Source organism: Pyrus communis, chromosome 14 (assembly GCF_963583255.1).
Source record: "Pyrus communis chromosome 14, drPyrComm1.1, whole genome shotgun sequence".
In the NCBI taxonomy this organism is placed as follows: Eukaryota; Viridiplantae; Streptophyta; class Magnoliopsida; order Rosales; family Rosaceae; genus Pyrus; species Pyrus communis.
The window spans coordinates 22,518,000-22,545,515 of record NC_084816.1 but is presented as its reverse complement, the minus strand read 5'-3'; the positions used below and the strand labels follow the sequence as shown (position 1 = coordinate 22,545,515).

At 35.5% G+C, this 27,516-nt stretch overlaps 4 protein-coding genes, 2 long non-coding RNA genes and 1 pseudogene across 6 annotated transcripts; 1 reads left to right on the top strand and 6 right to left on the bottom strand.

Moving 5' to 3' along the window:
* Positions 1 to 830: 830 nt before the first annotated feature.
* On the bottom strand, positions 831 to 4,603 carry LOC137716341 (solanesyl diphosphate synthase 2, chloroplastic-like). Its single transcript, XM_068455779.1, has 6 exons — positions 3,948 to 4,603; positions 3,688 to 3,812; positions 2,476 to 2,603; positions 2,289 to 2,392; positions 1,816 to 1,943; positions 831 to 1,649 (listed from the first exon to the last, which is right to left on the bottom strand). The coding sequence occupies exons 1-6, from the start codon at positions 4,183 to 4,185 to the stop codon at positions 1,101 to 1,103; spliced, it is 1,272 nt and encodes a 423-aa protein (XP_068311880.1). The 5' UTR covers positions 4,186 to 4,603; the 3' UTR covers positions 831 to 1,100.
* Positions 4,604 to 8,077: 3,474 nt separating this feature from the next.
* On the top strand, positions 8,078 to 10,511 carry LOC137716461 (fatty-acid-binding protein 3, chloroplastic-like). The gene is made up of 5 exons (XM_068455922.1): positions 8,078 to 8,330; positions 9,297 to 9,398; positions 9,552 to 9,707; positions 9,793 to 10,007; positions 10,235 to 10,511. Exons 1-5 carry the CDS (start codon positions 8,126 to 8,128, stop codon positions 10,391 to 10,393), a joined length of 837 nt encoding a protein of 278 aa, XP_068312023.1. The 5' UTR covers positions 8,078 to 8,125; the 3' UTR covers positions 10,394 to 10,511.
* A 182-nt stretch (positions 10,512 to 10,693) lies between these two features.
* Positions 10,694 to 11,887, bottom strand: LOC137714610 (receptor-like serine/threonine-protein kinase At1g78530; annotated as a pseudogene).
* Positions 11,888 to 12,382: 495 nt separating this feature from the next.
* Positions 12,383 to 12,958, bottom strand: LOC137714221 (uncharacterized). Its single transcript, XR_011065416.1, has 2 exons — positions 12,806 to 12,958; positions 12,383 to 12,715 (listed from the first exon to the last, which is right to left on the bottom strand). It is a non-coding gene; the product is annotated as an uncharacterized lncRNA (long non-coding RNA).
* An 835-nt stretch (positions 12,959 to 13,793) lies between these two features.
* On the bottom strand, positions 13,794 to 16,159 carry LOC137716502 (replication protein A 70 kDa DNA-binding subunit B-like). Its single transcript, XM_068455959.1, has 7 exons — positions 16,075 to 16,159; positions 15,869 to 15,968; positions 15,652 to 15,776; positions 15,500 to 15,581; positions 15,284 to 15,416; positions 14,969 to 15,126; positions 13,794 to 14,215 (listed from the first exon to the last, which is right to left on the bottom strand). Exons 1-4 carry the CDS (start codon positions 16,142 to 16,144, stop codon positions 15,556 to 15,558), a joined length of 321 nt encoding a protein of 106 aa, XP_068312060.1. The 5' UTR covers positions 16,145 to 16,159; the 3' UTR covers positions 13,794 to 14,215; positions 14,969 to 15,126; positions 15,284 to 15,416; positions 15,500 to 15,555.
* A 1,025-nt stretch (positions 16,160 to 17,184) lies between these two features.
* LOC137714609 (uncharacterized) lies at positions 17,185 to 21,406 on the bottom strand. Its single transcript, XM_068453779.1, has 4 exons — positions 20,857 to 21,406; positions 20,295 to 20,768; positions 17,315 to 20,179; positions 17,185 to 17,189 (listed from the first exon to the last, which is right to left on the bottom strand). Exons 1-4 carry the CDS (start codon positions 21,404 to 21,406, stop codon positions 17,185 to 17,187), a joined length of 3,894 nt encoding a protein of 1,297 aa, XP_068309880.1.
* A 413-nt stretch (positions 21,407 to 21,819) lies between these two features.
* Positions 21,820 to 27,258, bottom strand: LOC137716501 (uncharacterized). Its single transcript, XR_011065684.1, has 3 exons — positions 26,648 to 27,258; positions 25,592 to 25,685; positions 21,820 to 22,739 (listed from the first exon to the last, which is right to left on the bottom strand). It is a non-coding gene; the product is annotated as an uncharacterized lncRNA (long non-coding RNA).
* Positions 27,259 to 27,516: the final 258 nt, after the last annotated feature.

Sequence of the window (27,516 nt, the reverse complement as noted above, 5' to 3'; positions counted from 1 at the left end):
ATTGAAACAGATTCCATGTTGGTTATTTATTATCTTTCCAAGGCTTCTAATGCGGTCTCTTGGTTTCTTATGGTTGATTGGTAAAATGGTCTTTGGTGACTTTGTCAAAAGCGATTTATATGTATACATATTTATCGACAAGAAAATCAAGTTGCTTATTCTTTAGCTTCATTTGGGGTAGAAGTTATGCTTATCGTTGGTGGTCTCCTGTTCCAGATTTTGTTGCCTCTACCCATGCTCGTGACATTTCATTTTGCCCTTATTATCAGTTTCGTTGATCATTTTTTCATTGACAATCTTGGCTTAATCCCCCGCTTGTATTTTTCCTTTTTCTTTCCTTTATATTTTTTAATAAAATGGTGGAGGAGAGATCAGCGGGGGGACTACTATAATAAAAGAAAGTTTTTTGCGGTACTTCTACAAACTTGATATAGTTCAACTATTGACGGTCATATATGGTCAATAAATATCAATTTATGGACGTATTTTAGCCAAAAACTTAAATTTGATATTTTAGATCATTCCTTAATAATAAAATTGATCATCTGAATTTTTTTTTTTTTTTTTTTTGGATTGGCTGGATTTTCAACATTGGATCGAATTGAATAACAATATTCAATGACTTCAAAAGAACAAGCCTAAATTGCATTTTAGAAACTCTCTTTTTTTCTTTGTCTTTTTCTCTGAATGTAATCAAATACCACAAAAACTTAAGAATCAACACATAATAAATTTACGAGAAATTTTTCTCTGTGACAATCATTTCCGTGCACGCACAAATGATACACCAAACATGGAATTGTTGAAGTTCAAAGAACAACAAGGGAATATTGTTGGTGAAAATTATTGATGACCCCAGAATTTTATTGTCCAACAATGGTGAAGTATTAATTTCATTTTTATGCCAATTTATGAAGAAGCTGTAATTAAATCAACACTGTAATGAGCTTCAGCTATAGCATATATACCTTTACCCAGAAGCACTTTTTGTACATGTGCACAAAAGTGCTTGCAACGGTAGAAAGCTTTCAATCTTTACCCTTTCTTCCTTCTGCCTAAGGTGTTCTTGTCTATAAAGGCTATTAAAAAAAATTAGCCCGCTAATCAATCCGTTGAAGATTAAACATCACCATATCTTCCAGCGCCAATCGAAAAGCAGTCTTCGGAAGACACTCGAGATTTTGGATTGCAAGATGAGCTTTCTCTTTCGCTAATTCTTGTGCTTGTTCAATCCCCCCACAAGCCTTAACCAATGCAATGGCTTCGTCGAGAGAACCAGTCTCGCTGAATTCTGAATCGATTATATCTCTTAGTTTTGGTTCTTTCTTCAAAGCAAATATAACAGGGGCTGTCAGGTTTCCTTTGGCGAGATCAGTTCCAGCAGGCTTACCCAGCTGCTCCGCGGACTGTGTGAAATCCAATATGTCATCAACAACTTGGAAGGACAGACCAAGATTCTTGCCATAATCGTACATTTTTTCCGCTACATAGTTGTCAACCCCACTAAAAATAGCAGCTCCTTTGGTACTTGCAGCAATTAAAGATGCTGTTTTGTAGTAGCTTTTAAGCAAGTACTCCTCAAGTTCGACATCACAATCAAACAAGCTAGATGCCTGCTTTATCTCACCGCTTGCAAAATCTTTGATAACCTGCCATAGCGTTAACAGATTTACGTCTAAATTAAAGGTTGCAAGTATGCAACAGACTGCAACCTCTTTCTAATTGTTTTATTCTTCAACTTTTGAGTTTGAAGTCTTTTAGAAACAAGATCGCAGCCCATGAAGGCTTCGAGAGTATAAACATGACACAAATTACCTGGCTGATGAGCTTGATGACCTGAAGGTTTTCTAGATTTGCAAGATACCATGACGACTGTGCAAACATGAAGTCCCCAGCAAGAACTGCCACTCTTGTACCAAACATTTGATGAACGCTTTCTTTCCCTGCAAGTAAGGATCGAATTCATTGGAATTGGATCTAAGGGGATAAAAGAAAACAATTAAATGAAACACTATAAAATAATAAAAGCATGAGCAATATGTGGTAGTCGCTTTGTGCTAGACATTCACTGGCAATGCTTTCTAGATAGCCGCTGCCCTCAACCGTTGCATACATTTCAGACATTCATAAGAACGAGGAATTTAAGGTAGAAAGTTTGTTGAGAATTTACGGACAGATACCGTAGTAGCTAAAATTTTGGGCCAAAGATTAGGTATGTGATATATTTTGACACAGAGACATCTGTATAACTTTAAAACTGACATATATAAGAAGATAAAGATGTCTACCTCGTCGCATGTCACTTTCATCCAATACATCATCGTGTATTAAGCTAGCTGTATGGATCATTTCAATTATCTCCGCCAACCGCCGATGCTCTTTGGTAAGTTCCCTAAACAGAGAAGTTTAGAGTGAAGTCAAAATCTGTTAACCTCATACAATGCTCACTGCTTAAGAACATTGGATCAAACTCACTTCAACCCAACTAGTTCTGCTGTTGCTCTGGACACTAGAAACGCCAATGCAGGTCTCATCCTCTTCCCACCGGCACCAAAGATCTGCTCAGCAGCTGACATTAAGACGGGGTTTTCTGCACCAACAATCTGAAACAAGCATATTATCACAAACTATCCTTTCCACTAAAGTAGATATAAACAGAAAAGAAGGCCTGATAATATAATCTCAGCAGAGGTGGTCACCCTGACACTACATGCACTAATCTAAAATTTCCATAAATCGTCAAGCACATAACTTTTTAATCATAAAGCAGAGCTGAACCATGAGGAGTAACGCGATAAAACATTATATTCAAATGGTTGATTTTCTTAACACTTGCTAAGTCAACTATAATTATTATATTAGTAAATCAAGTATGAATAGGACATCAGAAATAAAGTCTATGAACATTTTGGTAATGACAAGGGTGCCATAATCGGCAGCAAGAGACTGGAAAAAGTTACAGTACCAGGATGATTGATAAGAAGTTTTCACTGTACATCAAGTTCAAGACTGGAAAAGTGTTCCCAAGAATGCAGCTCAGTCAAACTAATGAATATAACACCATCAGGACAGACTATCACACGCATTTCTTCCTTTTGGAATCGGCACGATTGGGAATGAAGGCAGGGATGATGATGATTTTGAAAATATAAAGAAAATTTGTACATGGGAAAAGGTAAACAAGAAAGAACAGGGTAAACATTTATATTGCCTACCCAAACCGCTGGGATAAGGGACTTCTGACTTTCGCAATTGGATATGCATGCTCAACTATAACTGATAAGCAATCAAATGGATAACAGCATTATCTACGTATAATGGGAAGGCATGGAGAGAATAAGTGAACAAGGACTACATTCATACCTACGGTCAATAAAATGGGAGGCAAGACAACCTCCAAATAAGCATGACACTTCCACTTATTAGTACATTTATCATAACGATTCTGGCTTTAACAAGGACATATGTACCTATAAAGAGTTATCCGTCATGATGTCAAAACATAAAAAAGGTCAAAGTGCTTTTTGTTCTTGAAAGCAAACATAGTAACTGATACAACACCATCAAGCGGAAAAGGATTGTTTAAAACTAAGCTCAGCTGGGCCCGGCACGAGACAGTCTACACCATACACTACCTAATAGATATAAGTATCACACGGCACCAGGAAATCCAAAAGGAGTACTTACTGACTGAAGATTTTGATTCAATGTCAGGATGTCATTGGCAACAACTTCAAACAAATTTGTCAGCGAAACCGGCTTTCTGGATTCTTTAGTTAAATTCAGGACCTGTGGAAGACCTTGAGGAACACCTACAACGGTGCAAACAAGGACACAAAATTAAAAAAATGTAATTTCAAGCATTTGATAGAAATAACTCATATGGTATTGAAATAAATTGAATTAATTAAAAGTTCAAACTTGGAAAAGAAGTTCTATTGCCTTACCATTTAGCAGAGCCTCAGCTGCCATTTTTGGTACTGGAGTCTCAGCTGTTTTCATTGAAGAAACTCCACACCGAATTCGATTCAGCCGAGCTCCATAACCTCTGCAACTCCCCTTGGAGTTTGCCTTTGAGTAATTCCTTACCGAATAACGATCCAACAAAGCATTGGAAGAACACCCACAAGCCACAAAATCCAACACTGCTCTCCCATCAAGAGTGTGGCATGTCATTGACATCATTCTAAGAAAAACCCAGAAGCCAAGGTCACCAAAACTCAATAACCCACAACCCAAAATCACCAATACCAAAAACTCAGAAAGGAAAATCACCAAAATTTTCTCAGAAACGAAACGCCAGCAAGAAAATAGTCATTAAAACAGTTGTGGGTAATGAAGAAAACTCTGAAAACAATCAAATGGGGCCACTGGGAATGGTTTCTGTTCTAACATTGAGCACAAGTTGGAATAGCAATTGAGTGGATCCAGGAAGCCCACATATATATATATATGTATGCATGTATATGTATATATTTTTGAGAGAGAGAGAGAGAGAGAGAGTTCTCTTTGCTCTCCTTATCAGTTGGAGAGAGTGAGAGAGATGAGTGACCCTCAGAAAAAGAGTTGGTCTTTGTATTGTGGGGAGAAGTTTGAAGAGGAAGTGAAGTGCTTTTGGGTTTGAATTGTATCTATGGTTGCAAATGCTTTGTCCTTGCAATTTTTAAAGTTTGTTGGTCAGATTAGAGCCAAAAAACCAATTTCCCTCTGAAAGACTGGTGGTCATCACATGGATAATGGATGTTCCACCTATCAAGATTTTTCTCTCAAGAATGTCCTGAATATTATTTTATTATCTGATTTTTTTTATTACCTCTTTTGCAAATGGAATAGGATTACCTTCCCTCTTAATTTTTCTCCTCCTTCATCCATTCTTATTTAAACGGTTGCGATTACGCCACGTCTACAGTTTGTTTTGAATTTTTTATATAAAGAATAAGACAAAAAGAAAAGTGTGAGAGAAGGGGATGAGAGAGGATGTAGGAAGGGAGAGAACCTTACTTATTTGCAAATTATGGTGGTGTGACAAAATTATTGCCCAACTTTTTTTTATTATAAATCTACACAAATATCAACTCAAATAATTATTATTTTGTGCATGTGTAAATGCGGGTTAGGTCTTTTTTTTTTTTTTTTTTTTTTTTTTTGTCAACAAGTGTGGGTAGGATACTGTGCTTATCTGTTAGTGTAAAAGTTTGAATTCTCGTAATCGTATGTTAGAACAATTTAGTAAATTTATGAGATTAGGTTAACTGCATAGGATTATACGGAAGAAAATATATCATGTGGTCTAGTTAGATTATGTCGGACAATCACATTAACATGATAGCTGTGAGGACGCTTGAGGCCCGGAGATAAAAAACAGTTGTGCAAATATCAATTTATTATATGTTTTATATGTATACATTAATATGCAAAGTTCAATGGTTGAGTGTTTACCTTTGCATTAAAAAACAAAAAGAAAACAATGGCGAGCTAATTAGAAGTTTTAGAACGATGATAACACCTCTCTAATTGTTACGAGTCAGATAGGAACATCCAAAGGTAAATATATAAGAGGGTTCAAACACTAACTAGCTAATAACTTAATATGATGCTTACTATTTATTTAGTTCCGCTCCACAAAATAATCTCATGATCTAAACTGTTCATTTTTTTTTAAGTTATAAGGGATTGTTACTAGCAATCATTAAGACTTTTATTTATTATTGTGAATATTTAACTATATATCGATAACATTGTGTCCGTTTATTTGTCAAATCACTGAACGGCTACCAACTTTAGTAAATGTTTGCAAGGATAAATTTCAATGATAAACTAAAACAATGATTAGTTTTTAAATATGAGGAAATATCGTAAATTGAGCCTAAAGGAACAGTTCATAGGCACTGAAACTAATGGATCATATCTTTGCCTAACCTGACAGCAGCTCGTGCGTTAGACTGTGAGTCGTCACAGGGAAGAGCTGAGATGAGTAACCTGACAGAAGCTCACGTGATGCACATTGCATGGTATTGTGGACCATAACTGTGATAATTTCAATCATATCATGATTGATTGGTTGTGATAAAAAAAATGAGTTTCAGCTAATATTTTAAGAAAGATGGGAATTATCGTGTAATTTGCATTTCTTGTTCGATTTTATAAGATTAAATTTTGGTCCTTTGTGTGGTTATATATACCCATTTTGGTATATGAGAAGTACCTGAAGTGAAGGACAAGAGGAGGAGCACAACAGAGAGAGAGCTACTTTATCCATTGAAACAAAAAGGTTGAGGAGAGGAAGAAGAAGAAAGTTGAAATATTTTGTGTTTTCTGATGGTGGAACGGAATCAGAGTGAAAGAAAGGTGGGATTTTAAAGTGGGAGAAAAGGTCAAAGCGTAACGGCTATCTTTTATTACCGGGGGTCAAATCAATTAGTGAGTTAAGTGATCCGTTTTGGGATGCTCTTGGAATTCTCTTGTAAAAGTTGAAAAAATTGGAGCTTTTGAGAACAACTTCCTTCCACTCATGGAGGGATTTTGCGTCTCCCTCACATCATCAGCAGGGACGGGCACCAGTTATAGCGGATGGGTAACTGTGATTATTTACTCATAATCGTTTATGTTCATACTTGTATAACCATTTACCCATTGGGTAATTGCATAAACGGTTATAATCATACCCATAACCGTTTATAAATGGTTAATCATACCTATAACCGTGTACCTATTTAACCATAACCGTTTACCCATTTAACAATAACAATTTACCTGTTTTTGAACCCATTTATCCTTTTTTTTACCCTTTTATTCCTTTTTCACCTGTTTACATGTTTTTTTTTTCAATAACTTGAAAACTACAAAAGAAAAATTTGTCATAATTTTTCGTTTTCTGACAATTAAACACCGTTATAGGTACGTTTTAGCATGCATTTCCCTATTTTAATCATTTAAGTCCTCATAGAATTCCAATAATTGAAATAATAGTTTACGAACAATATTTTTTTGCTACACCCAAGTAAGTCTTTAATTATAATCCATATGATTACAAAGTAAAGCTTCTACAAACAAAATGTAGTCATTACCTTGAATACTAGATGATTCAAAGCTTCAAAATATTCCGAAACTAAACACTTTCGAACACTAATGTTTTAGCACGTTCAATCACAAAGTCTCATCAACTTGTTGTCATCAAAAGCGGCCTACAAAAGAAATGTATAAGTTGAATTAGTATCTCATTTAGGAACACCGACATCAATTAGCATGAATCCAATAGAGGTAAGTGATCACATAAGGTTTACATTGTATACTTAGTTATCAAAAAAAAAAAAAAAAAAATCAGCAAACAAAAGTGGAGTACCAAATCAATTGAGTTAGTATCACCATTCATCAATATGCATAAACAGAAGGTTTACATCCCAGATTTTTCACACACTCATATGCATAAATTGAATTTGTATCACCAATAACTCCAAAGTAAAAAACAAAAATTTAGGGTTTTTCATTTTTTTTTAACTTTACATATATTAAATTAAATGGGTAAATGGATACAAGTTATAACCGCGGGTAATACCCATAACCGATAGATACCCGTTGTAACCGCAGGTAATACCCATAACCGTCCATTTAAATTTCACGGATAAATGGTTATACACATAACCGTTTGTTCGTCTAAACGGTTACCCATAACCGTAACCGTAAACTTTTAGATGGGTAACCATGGGTATTTTGCCCATGATTCATTGACCACCTCGGCTTCCACCTCAAGTTATTGGAGTGACCGACCGACTGCTGGCTTCATAGTTCACATTAGTAATGATATGCTTGTCATATTTTTCATATCATATTTGTATAATATTTTCAATAAAAATAGGATATATCAACACATGTGAATTTTATTTTTATTAGAAAGATGATAAAACTGTGACATGAAAAATGTAGTAAGAATAATATTTTTGTTCCAAAGACAACCGTTGCCGAAGATTCATCAAGTGATCGGTGCCCCGAGAGCAGGACTTGGGAATAGTTCTCCTTTATTTACTGCAGTAAAAACAAACGCAGTAAAACTCCCATCTTTTTCACTTATCAAACAGTTTGATTGGAAAACTGAAAACGGGATTTCCAGAATCCAAAAGCTGAAAGCATGTTTGAAGCTCAAGCAATTTGCAGTCCCAAATGGCTCCAATCTCCCATTCCCACCAGGAACTGCATTCCCAAACCCAGAATTGGATTCCTTACTGGAATTTCAAACCCAAATGTTCTCATTTGCCAAACCCCCATTCACTTCTCCCCTCAGGAGAACATTAAATCCCGGACCCCTTTTGCAGTGAATGCTTCCTCAACTTCAGGTGAAGTATTCCCACTCAGTTTCCTCACTTCTTTTTTCAGTTATCCGCATAATTTTAACTTCAATTTGTTCTGTGTGAAATTAAAAAGGTTTTGGTATATTATTTTCATTTGAAATTTCAGTTGCCATGGTAATTATGTGCAGAGAATTTACTTTCTTTCTGTTTAAATCCAAACAGTTATGTAGAAAAGAAAGAAATGCATCTGAAAATGTCCAAGGGATAAATAGTGTGACTGCAGAAAGTTCTGGTAAAAATCTTGTAAATGTGGTCATATTTTTTGATAGGTTTATTGTTGTTAAATTGAGGTGGAGGACAGGAAAGCAATCAGATTTCTGGTCAGAGAGTGAGTAGATTTCGGAAAGTCGGTGACTTTAGTCGATTTTGATATTATATTGCTTCAAACGAAACAAAAATGCCTGGTGAAGTTGTAGAATTTGATACTGGTTTCAGAACTTTGAAAAATGGAGACAATCTGATCAAGATTTAACCTTATAGACACACCTAACTCCACTTGGAAAGAGACTTTAGGAAAAGATATGGAGTACTTGGAGCTAACGGAAAACTTAGCGTAAAACTGAGCGCAGTGGCATTCTAGGATTCATAAATCTAACCCTACTTAGTGGGATAAGGCTTTGTTGTTGTTCTGTTTTTTCGTTGAAGACTGAGACAACAAACGAAAGTAAAGAATATATATTTTGTTACATTTGGATGCCTATGCATTTTCTTTGTTAAATTTGGATGCCTATGCGTTTTCTTTTACCATGAAACTCCTTGTAATAGAAATACATCTAGCTGGTTCAATCAAAATTCTGTAATCAGTGGTATTCGCAATCACAAGAAGATACTTCATTAAGTTTTTGTATTCAAGATTTACTATTCTGTTCCATTTCAATCATTCATTATATTCTCCTTTGATTGCATTCATAACAAATTCTGATGTATTTTTCTATATATACAAAACCGCAGTTGGAAGGGCAGAATACATCGAGGAGCCTGCTACCAAAGAGAGATTTCAAACATCTTTGAGTCTGCCGGGTTGCTCGAGTTCATTGACCTTGCTTGGAACTGGTCAGTTGCTTCATATCATATATACCTTCTTTCTAAAGAAAATTAAGATAGCCATGTGCTGGCTTTTGATACAAATTCTGAGATTATAGTAGCTTTTGATTAAATTGAGGCGAGGCATGTAGCATATAACTTCAATGTTGTCAATGGTTGCAGGATACAGGGAAAAGGTCTTTGCAATTATTGGCGTAAAAGTCTATGCTGCAGGACTATATGCGAACCTGTCCATCTTAAATAGTTTGAATGCTTGGAAGGGAAGATCAACTGCTGAGATTCAAGAGGATTCATCCTTGTTCAGCTCCATTTTTCTATGTAATAATCATAAAAATTGTGCATCTTCCTTGCCACACACACTCGCACATAAAAAGGTTGCTAACGTTACTTTTCCTAATTGCAGCTCCTTCGGAGAAATCATTACAGATTGTTCTGGTTAGAGATGTTGATGGGAAAACTTTTTGGGACGCCTTGAATGATGCCATCTCTCCAAGAATCAAATCACCAACTCCTGTTGATGAATCTGCACTATCCACATTCCGTAGCATCTTTCAAGGGCAACCTCTTAAGAAAGGAACTTTCATATTTTTGACTTGGCCAGATCCTTCCAAAATGCTTGTAAGTACGAATTTACTGGTTTCTTATGCGGGCCAACTAGTGCAGGCTTTTGGGAGTTCTATGTTTCCCTGAATTTTTTCTCCCGGATTTCCTCTGATACGCATTCCGATACTAGTTTGTGTTGCTTGCTGGTTTGCAAACGTAAACCAAGATAGTTATGTTATGCTTCTATGTACATTTTTTCTTTGCATGCGATCTTACCAAATGAGATTTATTGTGATATTTAGGTCTGTATCTCATCTGATGGGCTTCCGTCTGGTGTGGATACTGAAATTGAATCAGAAAACGTGGCTTTTGCTCTGTTTGATGTATTCTTCGGAGATACTCCAGTTTCTCCCTCCTTGAAAGCTTCGGTTTTGAATGGACTGGGATCAATCCTCAAGTAAGCTTTTTCGTTTTCTCTGTTGGCCACTTGAGCTGACGCCTTTCATTTATGTATCTATTTGTGTACCTTGGATTGGAGTTGGACCAGGAAGTGGTATAATTTCAAAGAAAATATATTTCTCAACCGTCTTATGGTAGCTATCTTGCTGACTGCTCTCTGGTTAAAGTCCAACCTACAACACAAGTAATGCTTACAGAAAAATAAGCATAACAGAGAATGTCTGTTTCAATTCCTCATCCATTTTTGCATATCCGAGAGAAATGACGAAACAAAGCTCTAGGTACAGACATTTTAGGTGTAAACTGGTGTACAAATTTAACTGTCTTTTACAAGTTTGTTATTTTTGGTTTTCTCTCGCATCTTGATAACCTCAACCATGGTAGGCCTCTTTGAAGGCTCCGGTTTGACGCAAATTAATGCAATACTAAAAACAGTGTTAATGTCATCGACCGAACAGCAGCCTAAGTTACTGTCAAGTACATAGTCCTCCCTTTTGTCATGAACAACTGCCTTCACCTGCGAACATCATTAACTGATTGATTTGCAGCTAGGTTTGGTCACTAATCAATGACGAGAGCAATTTTATGGCAAGTCAAGTAAGAATATGGAGGATTCAGTAATAATGGTTGCTATGGTTTCTTGAACTGTTGAGTTCATAACTTACCCATTTCACAAGCTTTGTTCCCTACTCAATAAATGCTTCATCCGTAGGTTTCTTTCTGGTTAGAAGTTCGAGTAAAACCACTTCAAAACTGTAAACATCGCCTTTCTCGCTGTTGCTCTTTCCGTATCAAAATATTCTGCACAAGAAGGTAATTGAGCAGTATGCTACCGGCAATATTACTGTTAATTGATGGTTGGCACTTCAACTGTACCAGGAGCTAAGTATCCGAAAGTTCCAGCTACAAGTGTCGAAGCATGAGTTTTATCCGGTTCCATCAAGGTGGCCAATCCGAAACCGGACACTTGAGCCTCCGTGTTTTGATCTAACAAGATGTTGCTTGATTTGATATCTCTGTGGATTATGTGTGAGGGATGCAATCGTGATGAAGGTACGATATTCCTCTTGCCGCACCTAGTGCTATTTTGCATCCGGTAGGCCAATCCAAAAGCTTTTTGTCCATTGATCTTCCTGCATTATAATCCAAAAGCTTTTAGCCATTGGATTTAAATTTGGGCCGTTAAAATTTTTTTTTTACCGTTAAATTTGATCATATTTGATCAAATGTTGAATTAAATAAATTTATAAATATATTTAATTGGAAGTGAGAGGTTTTAGGTTCGAATCTCGTGGATGATAAATTCGTTACCAAATTAGGTTGCCCATTGTGTGACTTAGCCGAACTCCCCCTCCCCTTAGTGTAAAAATATTGTTGTATTAAAAAATAAGTAAATAAATTTATAAATATAAAACAAAATAAAAAATTTGAACCGTTGAATTCACGGTCCAATTAATCATGGCCTTCGGATGACAACAATTTAGCTGTTGACCCATTACGCCAAATTGACCCAAGGGTTGGGAAAAAATGGGGGGAAATAGAAGGTAAATTTTAAGACTTACCTTGGAATTGGTCAACGAAGGTAAATATACAACTTAGAGATTTGTTTGTTTTTATTGAGATCAGATTGATTTGTCAACAATTTTAGGTATAAACTAGAAAATGTGCCCGCGCGATGCCGCGGGACTTGAATACATGATGTTGAGCTGTATGATGAAGATATGTTTTATCTGAATAAATTTAACACAATGAAGAATGAAGAGAGGGATAGATGTGTGAATGGGGTTGATAAGATATGTAGTTTTGTTTTTATATACATTCAACTTAACTGATGTGAAAAGACATTGATCAATTAACAGAACGAAACTGAACGTTTTGGTTCCTTAATAAACAGAAGTAACATGTAGTTTACACAAATGTCGGCCCTGTAGTAAAGGTGGCAAAATAGATGTCATTTAAGTTAGGCACATGTTTGAGCAGTTGACAAAACATATAAAAACTGTTTTGTTCTTATTCTAGCATCATAGTTTTGAAGCACAAACGCGCAAAGTAAAAACTATGCAAGACGTTTGTTTCCTTAAGAAACAGGAGTAACATGTTGTCCACACATATTTTGCCATTACATTTAAGATGGCAAAATATGTCTTGTAGGTTGGTTATCTGTTTCAGTAGTTACCAAAAAACAAAAAGAGTGTTTCGTTGTTGTTGAAGCAGCCAAGTCCTTAAGCTAAAATGTTGAAAGGCAAAAAGATGTAGAAAGCCCTGCTGCAGTCGATCACGGAGATTGTGGTGTTAACTTTTTCTGAGAGTGGACATCTTCCGCACTATAACAAAGAATATAAATTATAGTTTAACAAATGCTACCATGATGTTTGTTATGTAGGTGTCTGCTGGAAAAACAAATTGTAATTTACCTATCTTTGGTTTTTTTGGTTTGAGATTTTGTTCTGAGTGTGGCTATCGGCACTTTGTCTGCTGGTTCAATTTTGGGGACAACCAGATTGTGGAATTCTTTAGCAATTCTAGCAGAATTGGTTGTGTCTGTTTGGTCGCCGCGAGGTTTTTTGTTGTCAATGAAGGTACAAATTTATAAGGTTAGAGAACATCTAGGGAAGGGAGAATGGGACCAGTGAAAGAAGACAACTTTGGAAACCCAGCTTCATGTAAATTTCATTTCTCCCTTGCGGCAAGAAGTAAAGAAACATGGAAATCAGTTTGATTTCTGCTGTGTTAGAATTATTGATACAGTGAATGCAGCACGGCCTTCCAGTGTTAAAATTAGTGATACAGGTACAAAAACAACAAAAAATCATGTGCAATCGAATCAAGTGTTGAAAAAGCAAAGAAGAAGTAGATGTTCATTATGAAACCTATAGTAAGAAAAAACAGAGCTCAAATATGTTGGCTTGGTTTGCAATAGTATAGCTGGTAAGAATGCAAGTGGAAGAATTGTTCTGAAGAGAAATATATAATCAAAAGCAACTAAAAGTAAGCTATTGGAAGAAATTTAGAAACTCACAAACACCAGCACTAAGTCAGACGCAAGCTCAACACAATTTAAATAGTAAAAATTCAAATATATATATGCTCTTGAATTGAGAACTTCATCAAAAGAAGACTGAAATATCGTTGAACATTGTTTTGGCTAATCAAAGTTAAAACATAACAAACCAATAAAAAAAAGAGAGTTAAATGGAATCCCATGGTCAATGGGGTATCAAATTGTAAACACTATAAGTCTAAAATTGTAGTATACCTAAGAGAAGCATGGTTTGGAAGATTGTAAACACTATAAGTCTAAAATTATAGTATACCTAAGAGAAGCATGGTTTGGAAGATTTACACATGAGATTTTAAAGCAAGAGAAAACTTTATCTGTTAGATTTGTCCGATTCATTAGGAAACAATGCTCTTTTTGAAGTCTTTGTGGGTGCAACTAATTGGGGTTGTTGATTTGGTCGGTGAGAAGGCATCACTGGGCTAGGGGTCGCTTGAGTCATAACATGTATTCCTACGGAGGGAGTAGGTGTTTTTGGTGTGACCAAGGCAATTGTTGGGCTCGAAAGCGGTTGATCTTGGAGTAGTCCATGAACTATGAAGTCTGTCTTTCCAAAGTCAGTGTTTGATTTCCAAAAGAGAGCTGAAATTGTTTTGTTGTGCCGACCAAATTTTTTAGAGCTGGTGGAAGTATGAAAGGATCCTCATGTCCATCCTCTATCACCAGAGTGTGGCAAGAAACACGAAGTATTTTTTCGGCATGTCTTCCTATCATGAGGAAGTTGTGCTGATTTGTGCTATCTTCCACAATAAGATCTATTTTGAACCTAGGTAGGATGAGGATATTTGGTTGTTAGGAAAACAATACTGCTAATAACAATCTTGTGGGTAATGTACCAAATGCAATAGAACCACTGTAATGCAGGGTATGCATGTATAAAATGGATAGAAAGACAAATTATTTAGAATTAATTTACCTCACATCAACATATTGTGCAGAATGAGAAGTGTATGTTTGAAAGTTTTGAGTTAATGAATCATGGAACAAACATTATAAGCTGATTTTAGCTGTTGGCTCTATAATGTAGAAGCATAAATGGAAATGATGGTTCCCAAAGTTTGTAAGGCATAGTTTAACAATTAATATGATGTTCAAAAGTTGTGCACTGGAAGTTTAATTCCAAACTAATGAACATGTGTAAATATGAATAAGCACGACTAAAACACATAAAATAAGGATGAGTGCAACCCAATGACATAGAAAATAGATTGTTGTAGGCTACAATTCTTAATTGGAACAAATTTAAAAGGATATTTGACAATGGTCCTATTTAGAATCACAGCTGTTAAGCAGAAAGTGATAACCAAAGAAGAATTTTCGAAATGATTGTTGAATGAATTTTTTATAGCAAGGCCTGGGATGCACACCATAGGGGCATCCTTTGTATGGATGAAGGATCATTTATGTATTATGTAATCCTTGGGGAGACGACTTATTTGTCATAATCGCAAGATAATAAAAAAGGATTCAGCAATGTATTATAAGCATCATATGTAAAATAGGTGTAAAAGTATATTACCATGGTTCGGGTAATCTGTTTATGAACCCATGTTCATTGCACTCAAACGATTCAGAGTTTTTCTTGACAACTTTATGGCAAGACGGGCATGATTTGTACCACCAGCCTTTAGTCAAATCGAATTCAACAATAGTTGCTTGGCATACGAAACTTGCATTCTGTTATGGAAACATGAGGTTTTGAAATTAACTTTGCAAACATGGAGTATAAACAGATAGAGAAGCAAAGCAAGAGATGGTCAAGTTAGATGCAGCACGAAAATCTATTAGTAAAAAGAGGTGGTTTCGGTGAATAGTTTGGTGATGACAAACTAACCTTGTGCAAGGCAGGATCAAGTAAAAGCAATTCGTCAATTGTTTTTGACTCAGTAGTAGCACTGACTGCACGGCCCGTATACATCTCAGCTGAGGTGGGCAGGATTTGAAGAGGTGATCTGCTATGCTTAAACCTGTTTTGTGCATGTTTAGGGTGAGAAAGATTAATCGAAGAAATATAAACGAAAAAGTTATTAAAGAAGGGTTGTCGATTTACTTGTGTTTGTATTCAGAGAGTTGTGGAATCTCTGGATTGAAAACACAAACGGTTGATCATGTGCTTCCGAGAACAGGTTTTCCTGTAAATATGAGATAACAATTAACAAACTGAAACTTTAAGTAGTTAGATAAAGCATGGCAGGGTAAAACCTTGGTATTGTTTTACTTTCAGGCTTGTGAAAGCACAAAATACGGGTGGCAAAAGTGCTTGTATTCCACTGGTCTCAAAACCTGTTGCAGTCTCTCCCCATAAGGTTATTCTCACTGTTTCGTCTCTGTAAGTAATACAAAAGATGATGGTTTGGTATATGTCATAAATAGGGTGGCATATAAATAATATTTAGAGTTTAACGTAAATAGAAATTACCTAATGTTTTGCAAGTTTAGATTTCTCTTCTTTGCAACTCTTGTGTTCTGGATAGTGATTTCTTCAGTTGGCTGCACAGCCGTTAGGCAACCAAACACATCTACATATAATATTTAATGGGAGGAATGAGTGGACATTGAAGGCAACAAAAACATATAAATGATCAACTTAGATGTTTGAGCGGCACTTGAAACTAAATTTGTTACCTGTAAGCTCAACATCGTTGTCGATTCTCTGATGAAGTTGATTAAGCTCAATTAAATTGAACCAGTGCATTGGGAGTTCTTGACTTGTTTTCCTATTCAATTCAATGATAGCTGCATGAGGGACAACCTTGCTCGATCTCTTGTTGTGAATGACACGAAATTTGTTGATTTCATATGCATTGCCGACACTTAGATGGTCCAAAAAAAATTGGATGTCTCGACCGTTGATGGTTCCGTGAACCGCATCTCTCTTTTAGAAGGAGAATTTTAAGATTAGACATAATACTAAATGAGTGGGATAACATTTGATGCATATAGTTTAAGAATCACGTAAACATGCAATATAGTCTACTTGTGGCTACTTAGATAGCATTTAAGATCATATGCAAGATAACAGTGGAGATTATTCAAAGAATCAAATCGGTAGTAGTTGAAGCAACCTTGCAAAATGACATTTAGTTTGATTTGTATAGGTTAAAAAACAATGAAGAAAAATTAAGGAAAAGAAGACTTGATAGTTCATACTTAGTTTTGTTTCTAGAGGCATAAAAGCTTCCTCAAACAGAACAAAATATAATATTTGTAGTGAAATCCAAAGATAGGAAAAGTGTGCATGGTGCACTGTGAAATTTTTTTTTTTTTTTTTTTTTTGAACAAAATTTATTGAAAGCCATGCCATCATATGGAGAAAACAGGTTTTTCATTTGTTGTTTATTTGCATGAACTTGTTAACCCAGTATAAATTTAATGTTAAGCCCAAGATCATATCTAGTGAAACAATTAATCAGACAAATGGTAATTATGTAAGCGATGCATAATTGGGTAGCAAAGTGTATAAATCAGTTTCTTTGTGGAATTTAGTCTATGTTTGATTACAAAGTTTGTTGTACTGAGAACATGGCATGCACATTTGGATACGTAAAAATGCTAGCATTCAACGATAAGTAAGAAGGTGTAAAAATCTTACATCCTTATCAACGAAGACGCAATCAAGACTTATAGGTTGAGGATTATCTCCAATGCTTTTCGTGACCCATATTCTGCATACCCTGATGTGGAGTTTGTTTGCTGACTGGTATGGCGTCAGAAAACGAATTGCTTGCTCCTCCATTAATCTAGATATATAAACAATTTAGGACCAAATTAAATTCAAAATTGAATAACGCAATTTAACAACTAAGTAGTGAAGTCATGTTTACAAAAATAAACAAATGCACAAAATAATAATACAAAGTTATACCTTCTTGTAAATGTTTTAAAACATCTTTATAAACTATGTTTTTTGTATAACCATAGGGCATGTCGCTATTGTGAGCAATAACAATTTTGAGACCCTTTTTTGAGGTGACTCTGGATAGCGCAACATATAGTTGTCCATGTGAAAAAACAGTTTGCGATAGATATAGGCCAACAATTTTTAAGGATTGTCCTTGGCTTTTGTTGATTGTCATCACATAACAAAGTTTAAGAGGGAATTGTCGCCTTCGTAGAGTAAAGGGATATTTATGCTGAGATGATTCAGTAATTATCCTGGGGATATAAACTTTTTCACCAATGTTGCTTCCCGTTATGATTGTTGCTTGTATAATTATGTCGTTCAATTGCATCACAACCAATCGTGTTCCATTACACAATCCACTGCTTTGGTTTAAATTTCTAAGCAACATCACTGAGGTGCCAACTTTCAAATCTAACTTGTGGTGCGGTAAACCAGGTAAATCAAGTTGGTTTAGAAATTCATTTGGATAAAGCACATCTAAATTTTCTGTTGAAGAAGAGACCGAATCAAAACTGAGATAGGTACGATTTTCGCCGGGCACCATACCCAATATAAAAGCGTTTATTTCAGTTGTTGTGTCATTTCGTGGTGTGACAATAGCTCTTTCTTTCAAATATGGCACATCTCGGAAATTAGTTTTGAAATTCGTATACACAGCTGAAACCATAGCTTTGATAGGATCTTCATCAAAACGGATAAGGAATTGTTCTGGAATTTGAACCCAAGAGCTTTCTTCATTAGTTGAAGGTAAAGAGTTGGTAGCAATATTGTTTCCAATGTCTAATATCCACTTTGCAAAATGAGTGAGTTCTTGTTTTTTTCTTTCGTCCAAACTTGGTTTCGAAAGCCTCATGTTTTGCTTCAAACAAAATTTTGTTAAATATGGCCAAAGGTATGAACTCGTCAATGAAGCTTCGACAATGTCAGCAACACTTCCGTTTGGAACAACAGGAAGAATTTGTCTGAAGTCACCTCCAAAAAGAATCGGCTTACCTCCAAACGGCAAATGGTCAAAACCTGGTTTTGACCCCTTAAGAACATCACGAAGGGACCTATCTAGGGTTTCAAAACATCGTTTATGATTCATAGGTGCTTCATCCCAAATAATGAGAGCAGCTTCACTGATTAGTTTTGCAAGATGAATCCCTTTTTTAATTTCACAAACTGAGCAATCTGTGATGTTGATAGGAATTTTAAATCTAGAGTGAGCCGTTCTTCCACCAGGAAGTAAGAGGGAGGCAATTCCAAATGAAGCCACTGCTAAAACAATTTGATTTTGGGATCTAATTCTAGCCATGATGGTGGTCCACAAAAAAGTTTTGCCTGTACCACCATGACCATGTACAAAAAACAGGCCAGATCTGTTGTTGTGAATTGTTTGTATGACACTGTCATAAACATATTTTTGCTCTTTATTTAACAGCCTGAATAGGTTTGAGTGCTCATGTTTTAGTGAGTCAACATTGTAATCTAACTCTTCCCTCAAACTCCTATTTGTAATTCTATCCATCATCAACTTGTTTGGTTGTGGTAGGTGATGCTTTGACAAAGAACTATTCGAAGCAGCAAACAATTTTTCTAACTCGTACAAAAGTGAATTCCTAAGTTGATCTTGGTACTTAGAGACATCTTGTAGGCCAAAAGCATTCATCATGTTTTTCGAAATGTCATCACACATCGTCTTCCAATGTGTTTCAAATAGAGTTGATGGATTAGCAACATTACAAAAGAGAACCAATGTGACAAACAATTGCCTTAATTGAAAGGATGACGCAGTGACAACCGCTTCTAACATAGCACTATTCCATTCCTTATCATCCCCTAATAATCCAAGCGAGGTGCATGCAGCTTGGAATGTGGGTTCAAGAATGCCTTTGACAGTCCTTAAATCATTAAAACTAAAGCTGCCTTTTTGGTAATTTAGTAGCAACCTCAAATAGTATAATTCACCCGCAGCAGGGTGAATATACGCAACCCTTCCTAGAGATCTACCTCTTTTTCTACGGGTCCACTGTTTTTCATCATTTTTCCAAACATACTTGGTAGGAAACTCAACGTAAGCTAACATACGTGCATCAGGGTCTTGGACATTGGTTTGAAACCACTGGGTTAACATAGTGCTTTCAAGATTTGGGTGGTTAACAACATGGTTTAGATCATCAGTCTCTCTAAAAAGAACATTTTGGTCAGATGGAAGGTGTATAGACAACCTCTCAACCGATGGTTCTCTAAAATGAATGTGAAATTGTAACAATCTCCACACTGTTTCGTATGGGCATAAGTATCTACAGTTTAGGTAAGCCACAACCTCATCAAACTCGTCATCCTCAAAAACAACTCTAGTTCGATCAACACCTTTAGTTATGTACTTAAAAAGATACTTAATGAGTGTTGATTGACAACATGATTCAACGTTTATATGTGCTTGATACTTCAACAATAGCTCACGGTTGTAAGGGACAACAAATGTATTATCTAGCTTGATTCCGTTTTTAAGAACAAACAGATTTTGTATATCTCGACGCTTATATGCAACGAAACTCTCTGTGGAAAAAGTGGTTTCACTTGTGAAAGATTTAGGAATTTTTTTTGAACATTTGTTTTCTTTCATGCAAGGTGAAAATTGATTCGCAACACCACATGGGCCGTGGATCATGTACTGCGAAACTGCATCATACCCAGCTTTGTCACGTTCTTCATCAGGAAGCTCAGCCGAAATGATAGAATCAACATCGTAAGGAGAATGACATTTATAATGTTGATTAACCCATAGCAAGATATGACAATGAGGAAGACCTATTTTTTGGAACTCAACCGTGTAAATCACTGTTTAAAAAAATAATAAATATGCAGGAGTATCAAAACCATAGACTCTTAGGACTTGCAGTGATAAAATAGAAACAAATAAAAGGAAAAAATTGGTCAACAATAAAGAACTAACCAGATTCGACATCGCCAAAAGGTTTTCCTGATTTGAGGTATTTAATCAAATGGTCAAGTTTTGCTTTAAAAATTCTGGAAATTAAATCTGGCCTGTCTTCAGCTTTACAACCAGGTTTATCACGCAGATCTTCAATAATTTCAGGCCATTTAGCATTGCATGTGAAAGTGATAAATAAATCAGGATTTCCAAGGTGGCGACATATAGCCATGGCATCTTGATAATTATTTATCATATATCTAACACTGCCAGTAAATGAAGTTGGGAGAATGACCCTTTTGCCAACAGAAGAACTGGTTGCATTTCCTGCTTTGAGCGCTTCATGAATTCCTTTAAGACCTTCTGTTCTAAAAGAATCTTGATTTGCCCTAATGAAATCTAACCTATCTTCTTCAAGTGTCGCATATGCATCACCTAAGTATTGTTGAAACAATCTGCCGCCTTTCAACAGGGTGTCACTATGTCCTGGTCTATCTTGAATTTGATAACCCAAAAATGCTCTCATTGATACCCCCCCCAGTCTTTGGTTTTTTGCCCCTAAAATTTGGATTCCAAGGAAGACCTTTCCGGTACCCATCTTGACCGTATGGGAAAAGAAGAGGATATTGTAGAGCCATGTATTTAGGATGTAACTTTGTGATTCTTTGGAGGCCATCTGTCCTATGCTCCACAACAATATCTCTTTCGGTGTGAAATTGGCCAATGTCCCCAACTATTAAGCCACCTATCTCGTCACATGCTGGCAAATTGTATTGTACATCATGGTTACTCTGTGCACCGTACAAACGTAGACGTAAATTACTTGTGGACCTTTCATCAATTCTATCCCTGGCTTGCCTAAAAAGTTGAACAACCTCATTACACTCGTCTAGCATTTTAATGAGGCCACTAACAACCTTTTGATCGAGTTTTTCAGATGCTTCTGATCTGTTCGAACAACCGATACGATTACTGACTTCATTTTGAGTGCCATAAATGTAGAGCTGTGCAAATTTAGGATTGTCGCCTTCTGGAGGCAACAAAGAACCCATCAAATGATGCACTTGACCATTAATTTTAAAAACATATGGACCTCGACCTTTGTTGATCGATGGATCAACTTTGGCCCCCATTGAAGTTAATGCCATCATTGAATTATACGATCTAATATTTCTTTTAAACTGTAAAAAGCTTTGAGAATTTGTGGGGTTTAACAATTCATCCAAAAAAATGGGTGTGGGTTTAGCACGTGGGAATTGAACTTTTTGACTCATGCAACACGCAGTAAACTGCGGGGTAGAAATAGAAGAAGTACGCTCAGGATGGTTCTTTGTCTGCTCTGCAGACCAAAATAGAGCACTGCAATATTGACATTGGCAATTTCTTAATCCAAAATCAACATATTCTGGATCAATCCCTATAAAAGCAATGAATAATAGAAGCATACATCAAACCAATTGATAGAAGTTAATTAACGAAGATAAGCCAAATTTTGAAATCAGCAGCAAAATGTAAACAAAGTTATATTAAAAATGTGCATACTCTTTCTTTTTTTCTGATAGGTGGCCTGCCCAGTGATGAGCGGGTTTTTAACAGAATGAATAGTTGGAGCATCTTTGGCTAACAACCGGCGCATAGTGGCATGGTCAGCAAGAAAAAGGGGTACAGAAATTTGATGAGAACTTGTTCTAGCAGCTGAATGTGAGGTAAGAAGACCTCGAACAAGAGTATGTTGTTCAAAACTTGATGTAAATGTTTGGGGAGGGTTGTTTCCTTTGTTTAAAAATAGTAAAGAGGTTGAAGTATTGTTGTATTCGTCGTCATAACTGATGGGAACATCTTGTAATACGATATCATCAAGATTAACAACCGCAATAGATGTAGGCGAATCAGCACGCTCAGTTCTAGTGGCATTCCTAGATAGCCCTATTCTTCTAGACATAAATCTACATAAACGGAAAAAACCACACAGCAATGGTTTACTTTCTAACAGAAGGAATGTGACGATGAAACAACTATGTTAACCATATGAAATGAGCGGTGAACCAAAACCCATTCAAGCAAGAGGTCTTCAGAATCGCAAACACTTTGTTAACATAATAGTAAAAACATAATCCTAATCTTTTTAGATTAGAATGAAGAATAGAGACAATTGATTTGTAATTGTTTCCTTAAATAGTGTGGTTTGTCAGTGCAGAGTGGAAAATTAATGATTAAAGTGAACGATGATTGCAAAAAAATGGTGATAAAGGAAAGCAGCATAAATATCGAATAACGACGTTACTATGATCCAAAAAAGCATGCATTGACGATTGAACATGTAAACCGAGAAAAGAGTAAAAATAAAAAATAAAAAGTTAAAGGTTCTTTAAAGGGACAAAAATCTAACCGTTGTAGAGACGAAAGTGTAGCTGTGAATGAATGCCACCAAAGAACAGTGCAGGACTCCAACGATAAAAACAAAACCTAGAGAAATAGGAAGACAAAATATAAACACGTATATAATCAGAGAGAAGCCAAAGACAGAACAAACATCGAACTATAAAAACTAATGCACGGCTCAACGAGATTAATATAAGACATGCATTTATAAATTTGACAGAAACAAACAAATTATTTAGGTCTGACTCACTTTAGATCGATAGATAGTGCAAGATGAAAAGTGTATATTTAAGAGTCTAAGCCCTTAATTTCCAACAATAAATATATTTTAACAGTCGAAGACGGAGTTGCACCTCACGTAGTTAATGAACAACATATAGAAACATTTGTGATGGATGCTAAAGGATATGCATCATTTGAGAGTTCGAAGATTAAAGCTTGCATTCAGTATATGTTAGATCCTGTAAACGTTGGAAAACTTTTTCATTAAATATGTTTAGGGAAACATAGAAATCTATGATGCGATTCCATTGTTCCGTTTCACAAAGTTTGTAGGTTGGACTCTTATTAAACGGTGAGCTTGATACAAATTATTAATGATAGAAATACTCCAGGATGTTTGGAGTTTAAGCACCACCACTTAAACATGTCAACAATACTCCAGGATGTTTTGAGTTTAAGCACCATCACTTAAACATGTCAACACGTCGATAAGTTGACTGGAACAATTTTATTTATAAGAAATAAAAATTGAAAAGAATCATGAAAAATCTGTGATGGTGGAAAAAATGGATTGAAGTCACTCCAAGGTAAGTAAACATAAGAAACATTTTATCATGGTCATAATTCAACTTGAAATTCCTGTCTAACGTGATGAACAACTTTGTATCCATAGCTGAAGACCCTAAAAATGTAAACCTCTAATCCATACTTTTAAATTGACACCCTCTAATAAAATCGTATCCAACTTTATGAATCACTCTGAAGTAGTTAAAAACCATTAAGTTGAGAAGTCATTAAAGATCCAAACACTAAAATCATTGTAGAGGAACAGTGAGGCGACCAATGTCGGCTGTTTTCACAGTTATCAACACAACTACGAAACCATGAGCATTAATCTTGCCACCTAGGCAAACCTCACCATCTCTAAACCCACCCTCTGCACACCGCAGGGACCTTTTCTATTTACAATTGTTGCATTGTTTGCATAATACGATGCCTTCCATATTCAAATAGTTACATACCAACCAAGAATAATAATATAAATTCGTCGCTCACCCCTTTTTCCCCATTTGAAAAACCACCCGAAAAACCACATTAATTACCATAGTTTTTAAGAATTCAGATATGGCTGCAAAGAATGAACTAACACAGCATAAAACATATGTTTTGGAGTAACCAATTAAAAATTGTTGAGGGACCAACTAAAATTTTCAAAGTTAAAAATGAGAACAGAATCTTCATAAAAACAACTAAAGTTGCAATTTAAAAACAAACGAATAATATCAAAACATTAATAGAAGAACTGTTTTATTAGTGTATAACCAACAAAGAAGCATGAGTCAAACGATCCTATCAAGAAAAAGAGAAATGGAAAAAATATATAAGCAGAGAAACATATTCCTAGCACGCCAACACTTCATCCTTGAATGGTAAAAGGGTTAATTGTTTACATTATTGATGTTATGACCAAACAAAAGAGTTTTACATGGCGTTTATCTTATCTAACACCCGCTAAGTCTCTATACATTAAAAACCCAGAAGGATGTTACGGTGGAGGCAAGAAAGAGCAACAAAATTCCAATTTTGTAGCAACAACCAAACTTGTAGATCCCACCGAAAACCCGCCAAAAAAAATGTTAAACTTCTTCATTCAATGGAAGTTGTTCTTTCGGTGAATTACTACGATTTTCAGGTGAATGGATAGTGTGGACGACCAATTTGTTTCGGTTTGCACCCTTACCATAAACACGCAAACCCATCCTTGTTTTTTCTATTTTGACTTCTTCCTTTGTACTGGGTCCTGGGGGAGTTTCTCTATATATCTGTATCGTTCTTCGAATCCTGTTATTGTTTCGAGCCTCAATCAGTTCCTTTAAATTTTTAACCAAAACTCCTCCTAGAATTTGTTGTTCGCTTCGATCAATCTCTTTGACCATTTTATCCCTGAATCACAAATTAAATATGACGTCAATACTTATGTTTGTTAGAAAAATCTGTTTAGGTTGTAGGTCTTAGAATAACACAGTAAAAAAATTTAAAAATTTAAATATAGAAGTTGTGATTTTTTTTTTTGGAAATATGTCTGGTTTGTTGAGAGATTGGAATTGTTAACATCACTCATTAAAGCACTTCGGGGAGGATGAGACAGTAGACTACCAGATAAACCTAACGAAAAGACCAACCAACCAAAGTAACTAACCTTCGAAGAACGGTTTGGTAAAGTGAGAACGTAACAAAGAAAGGAAGCAACCAAAAGAAAACATATAAAATGCTTAACAACATTTGATAAACAATTAAAAACATTGGGTTAGATAAGAATCATAGAGACACCAAGAGACTTTCACACAATAACAGAATTGCATAGACAAAATTTAAACCAAAAAAAAGAAAGAACTATCGGACCTTTGGAGAAACAGAGGTTACAAAGAACATTTGATAAACAATTAAAAACACTGGGTTAGATAAGAATCACAGAGACTCAGAGACTTTCACACAATAACAGAATTGCATAGACAAAATTTAAACGAAAAAAAACGAACTATCGGACCTTTGGAGTATCAGAGGTTACAAAGATAACGAAGAATGAGAAACAAAGCTTAGAACAAACGTTTAATATGAGGTGAAAAAACCTAACAGTTACGTTAAAAATTATAAAATCGCACTATCTGAAATGGAAAGCATCGGGAAACAATGTATTGAAGTTCAGAGCATACCAAAGGGTTGATTGAAACGTAATGGTTCGGAACCCCTTGATTAAAGGCAGTAGCAAGAGCAGATTATGATTGAACAATGTGAGCACAATCTAAACTGCGAAAAAGCAGTGAGACTGAGATTAATAATTTGAAGTGCAAACAAACAGTTACAATAAAAGTAACTTAAATTGTGATTGTATAACTACTAAGAATTTTCTCTATGATCTTTCATATTTCCCCTTAGTTGTTTGTAGTAATGTTTTATCTTATCTAACAACTGTTCCATCTTTATACAGTGAAAGCCCAAAAAGCCGTTACAGTGGAGGAAAGCAAGAGCAAAAAAATTCAAATGTTCTTGCACTAACCAAACATGTAGATACCACCAAAAAACCTTTTAAACAAAATCTAAACTATTTCATCCAATGGAACTTGTTCTTTTGGTGAATTACTACGATTTCAAGTGTATTTTAGAAAGAAAAATGTGTTTAGCTTGTAGATCTTAAAATAACATTGTCAAAAATTTTTAAAACTCAAATATAGAAGCGGTGAGTTTTTTGGAAATAACTTAGATTTGTTCGGAGAGCGTAGTTATTAACAGCACTTATTAATGTACTTTGGGACGGATGAGAGGGTTGACTCTTAGGAAAACCTAACGAAAACACCAACCACACCAAGCACACCAACCAAGCAAAGTAACTAAGGTTTGAAGAGTGGTTTGGAAGATTCAAAACGCGACAAAGAAAGAAAGCAATTGACAAAAAAAAACATATAAAATGGCTAACAACATTCGACTAAGAATTAGGAACACTCGGTTAAAGCAAAATCATAGATGACACCAATGCACCTTTGAACAATAATAGAATGGTTGAGACTAAGTTAAAACCAACAAAAACAAAGAAACCAATGAACTTGTGAAGTATCAAAAGATCACAGAGATAACAAAGAATGAAAACAAAGCAGGTAGCAAACGAATGACATAAGCTGATAAAACCAAACAATCGACTGAAACATGATAAATCTACAATAACTCAACCAGAAAGCACGGGGAAACAATGTATCTTAGTTTAGGTGACATACCAAAGCCTTGATTCAGATGCAATAGGTGCGGATCCCTAGATGAAAGGCAGCAAGAAGAGCAGATCACAACGTTGCAATAACACCTTGATCTAAACTACAACAAATCAATGAGATTGAGAGTTAGAATTCGAAGCGCAAACAAATGGATACAGGAAAAGTAACTCAATTTGCGACAGTGCAATGGACTCTAACTGGGACAGTTCAATGGACTTAATGTACGACAAATTCACATTTAACGAAAGAAAAGTTGCTAACAATGGGAATGCATCTTCTGTCACCATATTAATTTAAAGGCCTAAAGTAAGGATGAGGTATCGTAATCGGTTTTGAATTAGTACAGGGGTTAGAGTGTGAGAACGTTGGTTTTAGAAGGAATAGGCTAAATAGAGCAAATAATGGTTCACGACCTAGCATGCATACCACATTACACTTCATGTACAGCCTAAAATAATAGAAAATATCAAAAATTGTCGAAAACAAACACTAATTTTTTAGAGCCTGAACTGATACAAATTAGAAACACCTCAATTCGCTTGCCTTCATTATTCACTTTATATCTTAAGAATAATGACTAAATAGTTTTAAATATTAAACATTCCACAATCAAAAAGATTAAACACTTGAATCAGTACTAATAGTCATTTCAGCCAAATTCATGATTGCAAGATCCTTAATATAGTATGTCTTGACAACAGATTCAATGATCATATTATATGCATGGACGTAAAAAAACAGATGCATATATAGTTATATACACATCTATGCATGCATACCTATATAGGCATGTACATACACACACAGATGCATACATACACATGTATATATGCATACATATACATATAGCTATGCAGATGCCTATACATATATTT

Coding starts and splice junctions, on each gene's coding strand:
- LOC137716341 (XM_068455779.1), bottom strand. CDS start 4,185: ATGATGTCAATGACATGCCACACTCTTGATGGGAGAGCAGTGTTGGAT. Junction 3,813..3,947: donor AGCTGAGGCTCTGCTAAATG/GTAAGGCAATAG, acceptor GCACCGTTGTAG/GTGTTCCTCAAGGTCTTCCA. Junction 2,393..2,475: donor GCAGAACTAGTTGGGTTGAA/GTGAGTTTGATC, acceptor TTCTCTGTTTAG/GGAACTTACCAAAGAGCATC.
- LOC137716461 (XM_068455922.1), top strand. CDS start 8,126: ATGTTTGAAGCTCAAGCAATTTGCAGTCCCAAATGGCTCCAATCTCCC. Junction 9,399..9,551: donor ATTGACCTTGCTTGGAACTG/GTCAGTTGCTTC, acceptor CAATGGTTGCAG/GATACAGGGAAAAGGTCTTT. Junction 10,008..10,234: donor CAGATCCTTCCAAAATGCTT/GTAAGTACGAAT, acceptor TGTGATATTTAG/GTCTGTATCTCATCTGATGG.
- LOC137716502 (XM_068455959.1), bottom strand. CDS start 16,144: ATGCACTGGTTCAATTTAATTGAGCTTAATCAACTTCATCAGAGAATC. Junction 15,777..15,868: donor CTAAACTTGCAAAACATTAG/GTAATTTCTATT, acceptor TATTACTTACAG/AGACGAAACAGTGAGAATAA. Junction 15,582..15,651: donor GAAAGTAAAACAATACCAAG/GTTTTACCCTGC, acceptor TCATATTTACAG/GAAAACCTGTTCTCGGAAGC.
- LOC137714609 (XM_068453779.1), bottom strand. CDS start 21,406: ATGGGGGCCAAAGTTGATCCATCGATCAACAAAGGTCGAGGTCCATAT. Junction 20,769..20,856: donor TCAAGATGGGTACCGGAAAG/GTCTTCCTTGGA, acceptor ATCAAATTCAAG/ATAGACCAGGACATAGTGAC. Junction 20,180..20,294: donor TTTTGGCGATGTCGAATCTG/GTTAGTTCTTTA, acceptor TTTTTTAAACAG/TGATTTACACGGTTGAGTTC.